Below are 17,502 nucleotides of genomic sequence, written 5' to 3' on the forward strand. Positions count from 1 at the left end.
CCCAGCGTTCCCTTCCTGGCGGATGTTGCCGAGCCGCAAGGCACAAAGGGACCGATGCCGCCCGGCCAGCCGCGCATCCCCGCCGCCGCACACACCTCCTGCGGGCATGGCCACCGCACCGCATCCCATCCCATCCCGGCCCCTGCACCGCATCCCATCCCGGCCCCGGCACTGCATCCCGATCTGGCCCCCGCATCGCATCCCGATCCGGCCCCCGCACCGCATCCCGATCCGGCCCCCGCACCGCGCTCACCTGCGGGACCGGGGCGCCGCTCCGCCGCCGCCGGCAGCGCCAGGGCCAGCAGCGCCGGCAGCAGGAGCCGCGGCCACCGGGCGCCGCTCCTCGCCATCTTCGCCCTCCGCACCCGCCGGCCTGGCCGCGCCAGCAGCCCCCGGCAGCGGGGGAAAGGGGCGGGCGTGGAAAAGGAGCGGGGAGAAGGCGCCTGGGGATGGCGGCGGGCAGACAGCGCTCCTCCTCCTCCTCCTCCTCTCGGCGGGCGGCAGCCACGGGCGCTCCCCCCGCGCCGGGCTTTATACGGCGGTGGGAGGGCCGGGGCACCGGCGGCGCTGCAGGAGCCGCTCTCGGCGCACGGTGCCGCCGCCGCCGCCGCCGGGGAGGGGCGAGCGGCCAAGCCCCGCCTCGGCCCCGCCGCCGCGGGCGCTGCACAGGCGCGGCCCCGGGATGGGAGCGGGGCTCGGCCGTGCCAGCTGGGTGCTGCCTGCTGTGCCAGCAGCTACACTCGCCTGCCCCGCCAGACACTTGCTCAGTGCTTTCACTGGCCATTATGCGTCGATAAACGCACTCCCACACATGTGGTTTTGTTGGGAGAGTGTGAGTGCCTGAAGCCGCCACGCCGTGAGCCCATAGAAACGACGCGACCCTTCCGCCGGTGTGCCCTGATGGCATCGGGAGCGCGCTGCCCATCGCTCTGCTTAAGAAGGACGCGTGTGTCAAAACCTCCATCCCCTCAGCATTCAGCTGACTTGGTCCGTTTGTCTAAACAAAACACACAAGACTGCTACATTTTTACCATTAAATAATAGCCAAAAAAATCACCGCAGGCAAGCTCGGTTATGATAAAGTGTACTGGCCCACCTTCACTCTTTTTCTTATTGTGATGCAAAGCATATTCAAATAAATACCATAAATGTCTAAAAGTAACTTTTAAAAGCATATTTAATACCATAAGTGTTTAAAAGTGGCATAAAATTTTAAAAGCAGATGTCAACCTATTGACATCAGTGTAGATTTACACCTTGGAAATACTATTTGAAGACCAAAGGCATTATCCAAAACAAAAATTAGTGGTGAAAGTAAGATTCATGTATTTGAGTTCCATGTATATAACCATCAAAAAGACACCTCATTTTTTATCCGAAATGTCTCTATGGGCTTAACAGATGTTCTTTTTTGGACCTATAGAGAACAGAAAAAAAGGAGGGGAAAGAAAGGGAAAACTTGACCTGGGCTACTACGGCTCTAAGTGCGTGCTGTTATTTGGAACCTAGGGCAGACACCAGAACCTGCATTATTCTCCCAGATGGTTTATGGTTAATCAGAAGAGCTCATTCTTTCTAGATCAGACTGCACAGACAGCAGAGATGGAGAGTAAGCCAAATAAAAGGACCGGGTCCTTGGTCTGAAGGAGCTTCTGTAATGTAGAGGCTCATGAAAGCAGCAGCTGGGAACTAAAAATGTAATTATGCAATTGATGGAGAAGCAAAAATGATCCTCCAGTTCTTGGGAAATTACTCATTATGTACTTTTTCCTCCCACCTCTTCCAGGTGGGAGGAAATATGAGAGAGAGACCAGAGAACACCAGAGAACAAATATGTTGTGAATGCAGACAGTATGACCACATTACTGCACACATCCATGAACAGCCTCTGCTCATTCCTCCAAGAAGCAGCACCACTGCTGCTGATCACCTCACCACATTAGCTGAAAACGATCAATGCCATGACTGGGATGATCCTGCAAGTACATCTGTCTTCAGGGTTGGTTTTTCAATAAACAAGTTCAAGAAATTTGGCTAATGGAAAATGAAGATGGAAAAAATAGTTAATCTATCACAGCTGTAGTTTTAAGGTAGAAAACAGTTTAAACAAGGGTTTCAAAAGAGGTCCTCAACAGATCAAATCTCACCTCAGATCCAGTACAGCTTAATGGTAACACTTGTACTGAGAGATAGAAAGTGTAATTGCAAAGCTGAAAAAAAACCCCATTGAGTATAAATCACTAAAGACATATAGAACACACTCAGTACCATCAACCCTGAAAGAAATAACAGATTTCTTCAATAAAGTCTGAGAGGAAAAAACAGGACCATTGGGTATAATTTCAGAATACCATGGAGATGATGTCATGGCTCCCAGGGATGGAATGGAAATCAGACAAAGCTTCAGCCCCTAGAATTGAGGGTAAAATCAGTGGCTGATGGTCACGTACATATCCAGTGCTTTGAGAAATCAAAGCCATAAGCAGCTGCTTTCACCAGAGAAAATACACAGGTCCTGAAACAGCACTGTTAGGTGGAAACCAATGGGCATAAAGAGGAGAGAGTGTCCAAGAGGAATCCCAGGAGGCATTTTGTTATCAAAATGTACAAGTAAACAGTAGCAGGGAAGAATGAAAAGAATTGGTGAAAGAACCCTGTAAATATGCAACAGTGAAAGAAAAGGAAATAGCTGGCAAAGACAGATTTCTAAAGTAGGAGGAGAATGGGTTGAAGGGACTGTGATATAAACACAGCTCATACGTGCAAGTGCAAGCCCAGACTTGGACTAGAAATTTATGCATTTTCTTGTTATTTTCCATGGTCTCTTGAAGGCTAGTTTCGATTTTAGACTCTTCTTAGAAAATCCAAGCTTTGTCCCCAGAGAGAAAACAGAGCTGAAAGCTACCCAAAATACTGCTTTCAAAGTGACAGATGTGGTCAAGACTTCTCCTACCCCCAGAGGCTTCACTCGGACATTGGCTGATGGAAAGGAAAATGCTTGTGAAACTCCAGAACTGAGCTGCACCAGCTGTGCAGTGCCCAGGGGCTCTCTCTTGCCCTGCTCTCACAGACACTTGGGTTGGGAATGCTGCTTTTGTGCACAAATACCAACTGCAAGGCCTGAACTGGCAGCTGGTGCTTAGCAGGGTCTTCAGCTCTCCTGATGCTTTTGCAGGCTGCTTCAGGACTGTATTGCTGGTGTAGCATCTGCAACATTTAAAGCATTTAAATGTTAGAGCTCCTGAGCTGAAACTTACCCTCAAACCAAAATAATTTTAAAGAGTAACATAGGCAGTATTTAGTGAAATGTCCAAGTATGCCTGTTAAACTACAGAGGTTAACTCCTGAAGCAATTCCCAAGGATGTTCTGAGAAACAGGCTCACATTCTTGCTATTCTCAATATTTGTTCCTTTGATTTTTAACTTTATTTAGCCTTTTTCCCTTTCCTCTGCAAAAAGGCAATTTCTTCATAAGAAATGAATACGTTTTGTTAAGTAGGCATGGAGGACAGCAGAGAATTTTAGTTGTGAGTCCTTGAACGTGGGAGCCCAAGGATTTTTTTTTTCCTAAAACTACAGCAGTACTGAGGAAAACAAGAATGAGAGCAACTACAAGCAGTCCTCACTTCCAAAAGTAACTGTGTAAAGTGATTTTCTAATCTCATAATCGGTTACCAAATTTCTTTATTTTTCAGACCCTGTGTATTTTCAGCAGCTCAGCAATAATATCTGAAATTAAGATGGCAAGTATTTGGGAAAAATTCTACAGAATTATCTTCTGCAGAAGACAACAGAGTCCTGAACTGTTTCTAAGCCTAATTCCTCTGGTAACGCTTCCTCGATATTTAGAGAATTCTTTTACAGTCCCAGTAACTCCCTGTCTGTATCTGCCCATCCATACCTCCTTTTCCCTGTCTCCTAATTGTCTGTAGGAAATTATCATGAGGTTAGAAACCCATCTTACCCAAACCACCACCAATTTTATATTTCAAAATGCATGTAGCCAGTGCCACGTGGAATGGAAACAAAGTTCACTGCAGTACCAGCCCACCACTGCAGCAAAGGGAGCGAGGTCCTGTTGCAGAAAGCCTTCTAAACCACAGGAACTTCTATGAGACCTTTTTCACATCCTCTAATTACTCTTCATCTCACTGTCCTTAAAACAAAAACCAGAGTGTGCAGCTACAGTGCTTTTCCTCTCCTTGAATTCACCTCACCTTGCATCTAGGCCTCAAAGCCATTCTTTTATTCTGGAGCCCCACTAGATTACCTTTTCCACAAATGCTAAAATGGAGAAGCATTGGTCACGTCCTTCCCTAACCTTGTAACACTAAAATTATTCATTATACATTAATAAAAACAAAAGAAAAATAACATTGATGAGTGGAAAGCCACAGACAGAAGAGATTTTCAGCAATTCCCCAGCAGCAGCATTCCAAGAATAAAATAAAATCATCGTGCAAGGATCCCAAGTTCCTAACCTCAAAAAAGATCGTAATTTTCTAACAGATAATAAAGTTTTGTCTGGGCAAAATCAGATATTCCCTGTGTATTTTCAAGAGCAGCAGTCATTAGTTATTTGCTATAAAGAACAAATTGATTCATCTCCTATTCCAGATTTTCCTCTCAAATGCCTTCCTTGTTGCATAAATTTTGTCCTCTCTGTGTGTTACAGCAGTAATTCCATAGCAGTGATTTCACTGCCTGGGTCAAGTGGATATAAACTATAAAATTAAATAAAAGGTTTTGACTTCTTGCTTATATCATGGATCTAATTTATTAATCAGTTACATGAGTTCACTTTTAAAACTAGATTTGTAAAAGACCTTTGAGATAGCAAGTCATACCAATTTTTCCAGTTAAATTATTTACCTAGTGTAATTTCTAAAAAGAAAATACTAGTTTTGAATTATAAATTCAACACATATCAGTATTTTACATGAGTCGAGGTAAGCTGAAAATAGATGTTTGCTATTATAGAATAATACTAACAGGAATTGACATTCCAAATTAATTTTAAAAAAATAAAAACCCCTTGTCAATCATAGCAAAATACCTTCTTCAGATATATTTAGTTTAGATGCCTGAAGTTGATTAAATTTGACCACAAGCCGTTGAAACACTAGCATTAAACTAGGATTAACTTTTCTTCTTTTTCAAGAAAAAACATCAATAGGGACGTGAAAGTCCATCTGGCAATAACATGGCATCAAATTGTACCTCACACTGACTTAGTATGTGTGTGCAGGCCTGTAATAAGCCTCTTAAGTACTTCAACCCTAATAGGAACTCTTCTATAGACAAATTATTTCCAAAGAATCAGGCTAAATGGCACTGAAATTCCAGTCTCGCTGTCTGGAAATAGTTTCTCTTTGGTTGCCTCCCTTTAATTTAACCTCAATTTCAACCAGAATGTTTCTCTGAGGTGCTGCCCCAGGGGTGTGATTATGGGTGTGATCCAGCCATGGCCAAGAGCTGCCAAGTGCTCCTCAGGAATGCTGAGCCCCCGCGCATTTCCAGGGATGCTCAGCACCTTTCACTGTGCAGCACTGGGGGAACCTTTTGCGTTGGAGTCAGGGTTTCTTTCCCAAACCACCCAATCAGAAATTACTTCCTTTCATTCACTCATTTATAATTTTAGCTATAAACAGCCCATATGAGCAAAAGATTAATAGGGCTAGCAAGCATTTCCAGGGTATAATTGGCTGTCATCCCATAATTACTCAAAGAGATTGAACGAGTGGCTTTGAAATTACAAGGAGAGTTGCATTCTTTTACTGAGATGGGAGCAGCAAAACATGAATACCCATGAAAAGCCCTGCTAAGTTTTTGTCTGTGGTCCATCCTTTAGCATTTAGGACACGGTTGCTCCAGCCTCAAGGGCCTATTCCTGTGGTACAGAAGTCAGTGAGCACCATAAGAGTGTTAATCCTGCTGATCTGGCCTTAAACCAGATGCATTAGTCCTCTGGTACTGCTTCTAGTGGACACAAAGGTCTGATCCTCATTTTTCACTTCCATTGCATTCATTTTTATGTGATTTATATAGGCAAAGAAACTGAGAATTAAATCCTGCAGAGTAATCCCTGCTGATCATGGTTGATCTTGTAAAGATTTCACTCCCATCACCCAATAAACTATAAAATGCTTCCCACAGCCTCAAATGAGAGGTGTTGAAAATGCACAATTCATCAACATGACTAAAGTGTTGCTTTTGTTATAGTTTGGAGATGCAGAAAAGAATATAATAGAAAAGGAAGCAGCATTCAAGAAAACTGGCAAAAAGAAAAATAATTTTAAACATTTGCTGTGTGGGATTAATAGAAACTAGTAGAAAAAAATGCCTGTAAGAAATTTTCTGGAGCTGGGGAGTGATTGGAGTTTTGTGTCTGTCAAAACCCCATCACTGCAGAAGTGTTCCACTGAAGTGAGCCTGAGGTGTTGAGCAGGCTGGGGGGTGTCACACGTGTGTGATCCATAAGGGAGGGGAGCTCACAATGGGTTTTACAATACCTCCCCTAAAACTGGCTATTTTTGAGATTTCAGAACACCAGAGGAGAGTTCTAGAGTGGCAATTTGGGAAAAACCACTGGAGCAGAGAACCATGTCCCACAAGTATTCCCCTACGGGAAGACGTCAGATTTCATACCCTCTGTTACTGAAATGGTTTTGGTCAAAATTTCTTTTCCTTCTTCCCCTGCTCTGGGAGTTTTATGTCTGTTCTGTCTATCCACAATGATCTCATTCTCTCCAGCTGACTTGTTTGAGGTAAATAGAAACTGCTGTCCTAATTTTGACAGGTAGTTTTGGTTTTTTTTTTTTTAGTAATTTAGTTTGATTTATAACAAAACTGCCATTAAATTAGTCTTATTCCTACTTCCTGTATGATGCAAATGAGGAATCCCAGATGGCCCAAAACCAACTTCTGGCAGCGTTTCTGGAGCACTAGATTCAGGAGAGAAAAGAAAGGAGATGGTCTGGCCATTATTTGGCTGCTGCAAAGTCCCTTTCCACAGAGCCTTTCAGCTCCCACTTTTCAGCAGGCAGTATGTGAAAGAGCAGCCTCAGGAAAGGTGAAGGGAAGCTAAGAACCACAGATTTTTCTTAATTTAGTGGCTGGTCAAAATATTATATGGCTTTTCAATACCCAACTATTTTGCCTCATGACAAAAAAACCTTTTACAGGGAAAAAAGGTGGCAGCCAATAAAAACAAGGAGAGTAAAAATAGCATATTTAAATGAACAGTTAAATACAGTTACCAGGAAGGCTGAGGTTGTGAGCAGTGTCCCTGGCAGAAGCAAGGAAACAAGAAAATCTCATGACTCAATCAGTAGGGACTGTGCTTTCAGACTTAGAAACATTTAGGAGCTTTACACCTTTGAGGGCTTTTTCTCATCCTCTTCTCCCACCTTGCATTGTGTGTGTACATAACTTTATTTGTTAACAGGGGATATGAAGGGATGTTATTCAGATCACTCCTAGAAAGCTCTCTCTGCAGAGCAGCCATCCCAACTGCTGGCTCACCCTTGTGTACTCCATCCCTTCACTCAGTGGCTGAGAGGGCAAGGGTGAGAGCAAAACACATTCAGAGCTTCAACACTGAAATGGCCAGGAGTTACTGAAGGGATGAAAAAATGTTAGGTTACAGGCTGTGTGCTGCGAAAGGGAAATGCATCCAGTCTGAATGGTTCTTCTCTATTGTATTTTTTAGGCCAGTGAGTAAAAGCACACATCCTTTTTTTAAGGCTGGCAGCTTGACTGTTCTCAGCTTACACAGAAAGGGGCACAGAAGAGGCAAACTTTGAATAGCAGCACAGTTCTGATGAATGTTATCCACTCTGTGTTCAAGACAACTCACCTGTCTACTGTTCATAGAGAGACTGAAATAAATTGAGAACTTCCAACAGAACCTCAAGAGAACTCTTTTCAAAAGATTTTGAAATTTAATTATTTTTTAGCACATTACTCAACAGAATCCAGGAGAATGGCTACTTTGAATTCAGAGACTGCAATTTGTGCTTATTTAGTTTGGATGCTCAAGAAGATGAAGTCTCTAACTAAAATAATTCTGATGACTTGTCAAGATTGGCAAAACCTGACATTGGCAGTACATTTGGTTCTGGCTTTAGGAGGGTAGTTTCAGGGGTGATCTGGCTCTTCACATCCAGACAATCCTAGGCCTGTGGTGTTCAAGGCAACATACAGATTGATTCTGCATTAGGGAACATGATGGAAAAAAATTCCTTTCTATATAAAGAAAACTAAACAGACTATATGTATTGGAAGGCAGAAATATCCTCCAGAGTGGGGAGAAAATGGTGATGGATAAACAGCAGAAGTCCCAGGTAGCCCTGCAGTACCCCAGCACTCTGAATGGCTGCTCATAAAGCTCCAGGCAGAATTTAGAAAGTGGCCAAAATAGCACATAAACTGAATATCAGGTGCTGACATACCTGGGTCTCTGTCTTCTTCTGCTTTTCCCTCTTTCTCAGTCTTTTCTCACCCATCAAGAGGATATGTGTAGTTTAAAATGCTGCAGCCAAAATCACTTTTGTAGAGTGTAGAAGATGGAAAATTACAGAATCAAGCTAAGAGTACCCTCAGACAAACTGTGCAGGCAGCCTCTGTTCCAGGGTACCTCAAGGAGGAGGGACACTTGGTAGGCACAGAGCACACATCCCCAGGAGGCTCCTAATAAATGGCCAGGAAAAAGCCAGATTGTTGTCATGGCAAAGAAAAGGGGTTGACACAAGTTCCTTTCCCTTGTATCCCTGCACCAATGTAAGGCTATACTGGCCTTTGAGACATTTACACAGTAACATTGTTCTTTGATAAAGGCAGAATGAAATAAGGAAACACCTCTAGCCCCTGTATCTAACTCTGGCAGGCAGCTATCTAGCAAATTATCACCTCTGCAAAACCCTTACATACAGGAAAGTCTTCTTAATGTGGCTCTCCCATTGTGCTTACATTCTGCCTGCTACAATTTAGAATTTAGCTGAAAATATGACTGCAGAACTCACTGTGGCTCAGCTATAATGCTCCCCACATGTAGTGAGAATACTGATTATTACTTGCATTCAGGTTCCTAGAGTGGCATTTGTACATGTGATTCAGGAAATACTGAGGTCAGTAATGCTACTTTTGTTACTCTGCTTGAAAAAGCTACATAAACATGTGTGTTAACCCACTAAATTCTTCCTAACCAGAGATATGTGATATAAATTATAAACAAAAAAAATACCTTTATATCAGCTATTATCATATATTTCCCTTTCATTCATCCTCATTTTCAAGATGCTTATTGACAGAAGCCTTTCAAAGATAAAAAGTGTTTAGTAAACATCTTTCCTCAGCAGGAGCATTAAGTAATCTTAGCAATTATTATGAATTAGATTTTGCTATGGGTATCAGTTTGGTAAATAGGGTAATGTTTGACTCCAGAGAGGGGTCAGACACATTGTGCACAGTATTGCAGTGACAGACTGCAAAAGCCCACTGAGCACCACCTGGACTAGCAGGGGGCTAGCAGTTTGAATGATGATCTTGAGACTGTTACTAAATATTTCCTGAACCATCAGGACTCCTCAAACCACTGTATAAAGCTATTGTGAGGTATTATTATTGCCACAGGCTATTCATATTACCCAATTTAAAGGTTCAACCCCCAAGAGGTAATAGTGATAACATCCCCAGCTTTCCAGTCTAAAGAATAGAAATCACTTGCTTCGAAAATAAAACATAATCTTTAAATTGGACCCTGCTCAAATAGCTACCAAAGCCAGAGAGAGCTCTATGACAGAATTTCCAACACCTATTGAAAGCAACGTAAATGCAGAAAAAAAATCCCCTCTAAATCACAGATATTCAGGAAAATTTATACACTGCTAAAGTCAGGCTTCTGCAAAATCTCAGTGGCAGCCTCTTTCTGTTCCTGATACCTGATGTGTCTTCTTCCAAATGAGTATCAGACAGAATGAAGTTTCTTCTTGTTTTAGTAAGAGTAGGCCATTTAATCCTGCTCTTCATCTCTTCCTTCTGCTGTTCATGAGCAGCCCAGATTGCTGTTTATCAATATACATTTGTTCTGTTGAGTTATTACAAATAATTCTCCAGTTCTCAAACATAACTCTAGCCTTTTATTCCCCCTATGCCCTAGGACTGTAATTGAGACAGCTGATGATGTATGTAGCTGAATATAAACTTCCATAAACAGAGGCTGTGAGCTGGAACTCAGCTGCACGTAGGCCATCCACACACTTTTTCCACTCTGACTCCTTCTCCCTGCATCCACTTGGGGAAGTTGTTTTGGCTGATTCCACGTCACACCAATGACCAACTGGAGTGAGGAAAAGGCTCCTGGCTAAATGTCCACAGTTCTCAGTCAGCACACCAGGAATCCCAGGTGAGATGCACTCCTTTTCTCTTCTGAAAGGGATCTGCACTCTCCAGGCAAGCCTCAAAGCTTTGCAGCTGTTTGTGGAGCCTGTCCTCTCCACCTCTCCAAAGACAAGGAACTTGCTGCAGCAATCAAAACTTTACTGGCTGTGTTTGTTTTTCATATAGTGCAGACAGGGGATATTAGGCAGGAATTTTCTTTACAATCACCGTTTATATCATTTACTCTTGTTCTTTTCATCCCAGAGAAAGCCTAACCTTTTCCCATGGAATTTCTTTAAAGTGAGTCACAGAAGTCAACTGCTGCCCAGGCACTCACAGGAAAGGAGGATTTACATTTCATGTGTGTTTTTAGGAACACTCTCCTGTCACACCATTCATCTCCATGACTAAATTAGGTCATTCTTTTGCTTTTCCCCTCTTTGTATTGTAGAGGAAAACAGACGTGATTTATCAGTCTGTCATTATGGAGGAGGCTTCATTCTGAATTTGTCCATTCACTTCTAACTCCAGGCAAACTTCAGCCTGTGATTCCCATCATTTTGGGGCTCCATAACCAGAGAGCATGACTGGGCAAAGACTTGGATACTTTGGTGATTAAATATTTATAAAACACCTAATTTAGGTGGATGGGAGCAAGGAAGCAGCACTTCTCTGTGACGTGGTCTCCCCACAACCCACTGGAAACTATTTGGCAGTAAGCAAAGATGCAGAAAGCAGGTACCAGCAAACGTGCTCTGTTTCTCCATGTGTGCTGTGCCTGAGGTGCCTGTTGATGGCAGGTCCCTGGGGGACAGCAGGTGACACTGGCAATGGGACCTCAGCCCCCCTGCACAGCACCTGGCCCCTCCTGCACTGCCCTACTGCTGTAGGGGACCCTCTGCCTTTCCAGTGGTGATGGGGAAGAGAATGCTACTCTTAAGGATTGAAATGCTTTCCAGACTTCTACAGATTTTAAATTAATTGAATGAATTCTTAATCTCACACCAAAACACCTTTGGGAGCTGCCTATGTAAACTTTCAAACCAAAGTAATCTTTTGCACTTGGGATCTGTTCTATTAATAGCATGGAACTGATGGGACTTGGAAGAAACTCAGTTACTGCTCCACAGTCCCAGAAATCTCCAACAAACAGGGTCCTGTCTAATGAAATCTAATATAATCATTAATTCAAGGATCATTATTTAGAGTATTCCATCACATACAAAAACTTTAGACACAAAATTGCTAGATTAACAGGAGCATCCTCATCGTTCCACCGGACTGCTATTTTTCTTTCTTTTGGGAGAAAAAAAATTATAGTACTTATATTTTAACATGAGAAGAGACACTTGATCAGGTGTTCTGACCAGAATGTCACACTCACTGCATTTCTCTTTCATACACTCATATTACAGCCAAACATGAACATGTGTTGGATTAAAGCATTTTGGTCCTCAGCAGAGTAAACTGTTGATGCCATGCTGACAGCCTGTTAACACCATCAGCTATTACTAGAATGGCTGTGGGAGTTTGCAGGAAGGCATTTGCAAATGCTTTATCAATACAGATTTACCTCAGCAGCAGCAGGACAGACAGCATCACTTGTTGCAGCCTGGGTGGAAAATGCCTTATTCTTCCTCCTTGCCAAAGAAAAAGCACCTGAATCAAAACGAATTGCAGGGAGACAGCTCAGGAGCTGTCTGGGGTGGATGCTAAAAGTCTCAGGGAAGGAATGAAGCTTCAGAAATTGCAACAGTTTTCCAATTTTTACCTGTAATCAGGCAGCACACCTCCAAAGAAAGCTTTTCTTTCCAAAGTAGGCTCTCATCACGCTCTTTTATCCAGTCACTCCAGACTGCAGCTTGATTATTCAGCTGAGATTTCAAGCCCTGATATTTTTAGCACCATTTTCTTGCTTTTTCCCTTTGTCAGCAGGTATATTTGCATTTTTAAGTAGTCAAATTCTAATAATAAATGTAGGTTAGTGAAAAATCCCCCAATCTGTACCTAGATATAAATACTGCTCTGGCTGGATCTGAGCTGGGATGCAGAGATTTATCAGTGGTGTTAGGTGCCCTCTGGACCAGGTAGCTCCTTGTCTTTGACTTTGCCCATCTTGGCTCAAAGGATTTTTAAGTGTTTTGCAGATGTTTACACCTCAGTACCCCTCAATACCTCTTTCTGAAAAGATAAAAACTTCACTTGTGCACACTTCTCTCTGCAAATTTGGTTTGAGTTCCTCTCATAGTGAGAACTTTTACTAAATTTCACCACATAATTACTGAAGTACAAATCCCCAGGAAAAACAATTTGCTGAAAAGATTTCATATTTGCAGCTTAAGAGATGCTGATTAGTTGGTGTTTTACTCTGGCATCAAACTGTAGTATCTTCCTTAGAGCATGCATAACCACTGATTGTTTTAAATTTATTTTCATTCCTTTTCATTAATATGCAATTTGGCACAAATATTTTATTCAGCTACGCATATTGCTTAAGAAGTTGAACACCATAAATGACGCACAAGCACTGTACAAAAATTTAGTTGATTTATTCAACAGATTTTGCCTTCTTCTGTCTTGTTTTCTTCTCTACCACTACCACATTAACTAATTCTTTTTTTTTTATTTTCCTATATTTTCCCTTTTTTTTTTTTTTTAATGTTCTGCAACACATAGGTAAGTTCTTGTTCATTTCAATGGCTGGCTTTAATTCTTGGTGCAATCTAATATTAGCTTACCACCTCTAATAGCCCTTCCAAAGTTTGTTCAGTGGAAAGGACAGGGCACAGTGAGCCCTTGTCTGTGCTGAAAAACTTTGCTTGTGTTTCTTTTCTGTCCCAATCTGGCACCAAGCAGAATTCAGGCATAAACAGTGTCGGCAAGCTCAGCCTGTCTGCTGAAAGACCTATATTTTCCATGAGCCACAAATCCTGCTCTCAGAAAAACTAGACTATAAAACAGTGTGCTCAGTCCCTTCATGCAGTGGGATAAAAAAAAAAAAAAAGTTTTATACCAGTTAAAATGCAAAATTGGCTGCAGGAGCAAAGGAAGGCAGGATTTAGGTGTTGATGTGCAGGTCTTTGGCAGACCTACACACTCTTGCAGTATGAGGATTCATTTTGTTCACATTCCCCAGAGCAAGTGTTGCTCTGTGTGGTTATGTGTGGCTGGAGGGAGCCACAGTAAGAGCAGGAGGCTGAACTTGAGCTGAAATATTGCCTGAGCTTGGGAAAGATCATAAAGAAGCAAAGGAACAACTTGCAGCATGTACCGACTGCTGGAGGGAGCTCCTCAGCGATGAACATGACAGCTCAGTTGTACAGCAGGGTACAACTAAACAGAAAGCAGACAGCACAAAGAAATGCTTGTGCAAGGTCAGATACCCTGGGAGGCTGTGTTGTTCAAATTGTGCCAAAAACATCCCCACATTCAGGAGAAACTGTACACTTCCAAAAGAGCAGGATTACACTTCAGAGCAGGAACGTGCAGCCAGGACCCCAATTAGAAAACACTTCTGTACTGATGAGCTGGTCATACACAATACCAGCAAAATGCTGCTGTAAACCCCAAGGTCAAGGCAGCCCCAAAGTCTTGAGTGTCTTCAGGGCCAAAATATATGACTGGGTCATTTAAATTAGCAAGTTACCTTTTGTTTATACTTCTCTTTTTATGAATAGCTTTAATTACAGCCTTCAGCACAAGCCTCAGTTATCCTGGGAGTTTCCATGCAGCCTTTGCTGCCCACAGCTCTCTCCTGGGGCTCCTGGGAGCTCAGTGAAGCACCACAGTGCCAGCCCTGCCTCCCAGCCCCACAGGCAGCGCCATGCAGAGCTGCAGTGGCTGCACACTCCCCTTTGAACTGCACCTTTGTCCATGCAGGGATGTGCAGTTGCATGGGAATTCTCCTGAGGTTGAACATCTCTATGGCATTCCCTCTGCAGCACAGGAATCAAGGAACTGGAGGCTCCTGACCAGTGGTACCTGCACTGCACTAGCCCAGTGCACCTTTGTTTTTTGGCATGCATTTGCCCTTGGGACTAAGGGTGGTTGTGCACCAGGGGCACTGGGAGCTGTGAGGTCCTGGCACACACAGCTCTGTGCTTGTGCTCAGCCTCCCACCAGGGTCTGCCTGCTCCTTGGAAAAGGCAAGCAACAAAGGAGAAATATCACCTGCCTCAGATGCTACCACCTGCCCTGGTTCAATAACGAGGCCAGCTAAAGGTTAAACCAGCTGAGGCATAAACAGCAAGTTTAAATTTAACAAAATAAAAAAATAAAAAAAGAGAGAGAGATGAAAACAAAACCAAAGCTGAGGGGGGCTGACAGTCCACACCACAGCCATTCCCACTGAGCCATCTCAAGTCTAGGGGGCTAAATGCACCTTAAGACATAAATCAGTGACTTTAAACCAGCAATGAAATCAGCCTGTTTCCTTGATGCACCCTGCTGTGATATATTAATAACTTTTTGCTTTCTATAGTAAATTCTGTCAGAAATCATAGTCCAATTCCAAATTATACCATTTACCAAGCCTAATGCAACTTTAAGGACATTACACAGTATTTTGTCTAAGCATTTTAAATCAATCATGATTATCATGCACATTTTTTAATTTTCCTAGTGGTGTGTAATTGCATTTGAAGCTTAGGATTTTGCTGCTTTGGTGGGAAAGACACATCTAGCTTTCCACACTCATGTAGGGAATACATACTTTGGAGATAGTGTAATGTGAAATTCCTCCACTGAGAAAATCAGAATGACATCTAAGGAAACTGCCTGAAGATCTCAGAGCCAGGTTTAAGCAGTAGAAAGATAATTTCTGTGCTAACACTGCCACCCATTGAAAAATAAGAGGCACAGTCATTGTATGTCCCTGTTTTCCTCTCTTCTTCCTCTTTGGTATGCTGCAGTGTTTTCATGGATATTTTCTCCTCATTGCTGTCTTTAATAATGTTATCAGGTACAAATTGTATATAAACTAAACCTGTGGTAGGTCAAATATAGCTATAAACCAGAAGATAAATTGTCTCCAGAACCAAATCAGTAACATATGGAAGTCTCCCTGTGAATGGTGACAGGGAGCTACTGAACCCCAGCACAAACACATGGCATGTATCACCATATACATCATGAAAGTACATGCAGAGCCCTGACCCAACAGCATTCCACCAGCTGGGCTCTACCCTGGGAGAGCTGACCTTTTCCTTTGTTAGAGGAAGAATCTCCCTCTGACCTCTGGCTATTTTCTCTGCAGTTCTTATACCTTTTTTATCTCCTGCCTCATGAATGTTAAGATCAAACCACATGATTGCTTTTTGCTTAACATGGCTCTTTACCTTGTGGTGGAGTGGTGGTTTCCCCTTGATGCAGCCCATAGTTGTTTCCTTGCCCTGGCTGTGGGAGGTTTCCTCATCTTCAGGTGTCTCTGGTTTCACAGCTTCTTCCCTGAATCCTGCTTTCACCATTTCCTCTGGCAAATTATTAACATCCATCTCATACAATGGCCATTAGCAGTGAAACACTTGAACCATGCAATTTTACAGTAAATTCCCTTGCACAAAGATTTGATTTTCTTTATTATCTCCTGCATTTCCCAAGAGTTACCCCTGCACCTACAGCACAGGGAGTTAATTTAGCTCAGGAAACCAGCTGCTCTCTCCTTCCCTAACTCATCTTTTGCTGTGCAATCCTCTCCCACTCTCAGCTTCTGGTCAAAGTTATTCTTGTTAGTAAAGCCAGCACAAGGTACATAAGAGATGTAAAGGCTGTCCTTGGGTCAACAAAAAGACCCAAGGAGACTCTTTTATGAACCTTGCAAATATGAAATAAAATGATTTTTAAAAGGCAAACTGTCATACTTTAATACTTTAAAACAATGCTCCTTCTCTTTTCCAATTAGCGAGGTTATTAGCAAAAACCCAATCTTGCTTATGACTAAAGTAGTAAATCACTTTTTTTAAACACTTATAACTTTGTTTTCTGGAAAGTGGAATTAATTATGTTTTTCTATTGAGCAATATCATATAAATTATGGTGTTCAATAATAATATTCAATAATATATGGTGTTCAATAACATTCAATAAGATATGAACGCCAGGGTTTTATTAAGTGACTGCATCTCCTCTGCAACTAGAGATAAAAAACTTACCAGGATGGCACAGATGGAAAGGTCATTAACAGAGGTAGAAAAATCCATCTGCAAATCTCACTCTGTAAAGGGTTTTACATAACAGCTCAATCTTACTGAGATGCTATTGAATAACAGGCAGCACGCTGGAAATCTTCCAATGCAGATCCACAGCCTGGATTTATGGACAGGGGGTTAAATCATTGTATTGCTTATTGTCTGAAGGATGGAGAGTGGAGAGTTCTGGACTGGTGATTTATTAAATATTGATGCTGTTATGATTCTTTCAAAATGAAAAAAAAAGACAGCTCAAAGAATGATTTTTTTTCTTCATTTAACAGAGTTTCAGAAATGAGCAAGTCTCCAGAAGTTCTTGAATAAATTTAAGACTAACCATTCTTCAATTAAATAGCAACATTGAAAAATGAGATGCTAAAGGCAATAAGATACTGTTTGGGTAACTAGAGAATTAGCCCTGGACAGCTTTAGTTAGGACTTCCCATGCAATATTTTTACCTTCATGAAAGAGTGTGAACTGTTTCACAAGACAGAAGTTTATGAGGTGTGTAACCAGAGTTATCCAGTTCCCCAGCTGATGGAAAGTCCCTCCAAGTCCAACGCTCTCTCTGTTGTTTTATGATCTGAGGTTGCAGAACTTCTTTCCAGTTCCTACCACAATTCTGGCAAATCTAAGATGCTTAGCTGCCACTTCTTACTCCTTAGCTGGATTCACTTATTCTCTCAGGTTATCTAAATTTTCACCTGATTTGCTAAATACATGGTAAAGGAGTAAACTGCAACAATCTGACCACTAAACTTGAGCAGCACAAAATCAAAAAAATCTAAATGGGCAACAGTAAAACTTACACAACTTCACTGTTGGGTTTCACTGTATTTGAGAAACCTGTGTGTAAGCACAGATATATTTGCTTTGAGTAGGCTTCACACAATTGTCACTGCTTGCAACTGAAATTCTCCTTAAGATACAAGAATT

The 17,502-nt window shown here is 42.2% G+C and overlaps 1 protein-coding gene across 2 annotated transcripts in view; it reads right to left on the reverse strand.

The window, feature by feature from the left end:
* The window catches only part of PLOD2 (procollagen-lysine,2-oxoglutarate 5-dioxygenase 2), a 48,207-nt gene extending 47,592 nt beyond the window's left edge, over window positions 1-615 (reverse strand). For both annotated transcript variants that reach the window (XM_071437664.1, XM_071437663.1), the window contains exon 1: window positions 254-615. In XM_071437664.1, the coding sequence (XP_071293765.1) occupies window positions 254-350 (97 nt within the window). In that variant the 5' untranslated portion in view covers window positions 351-615. The remainder of the gene's footprint in view (window positions 1-253) is intronic.
* Window positions 616-17,502: the final 16,887 nt, after the last annotated feature.

This window comes from Agelaius tricolor, unplaced genomic scaffold, assembly GCF_023055355.1.
Source record: "Agelaius tricolor isolate 1412-34295 unplaced genomic scaffold, bAgeTri1.0.p SCAF_12, whole genome shotgun sequence".
NCBI classification, from domain to species: Eukaryota; Metazoa; Chordata; class Aves; order Passeriformes; family Icteridae; genus Agelaius; species Agelaius tricolor.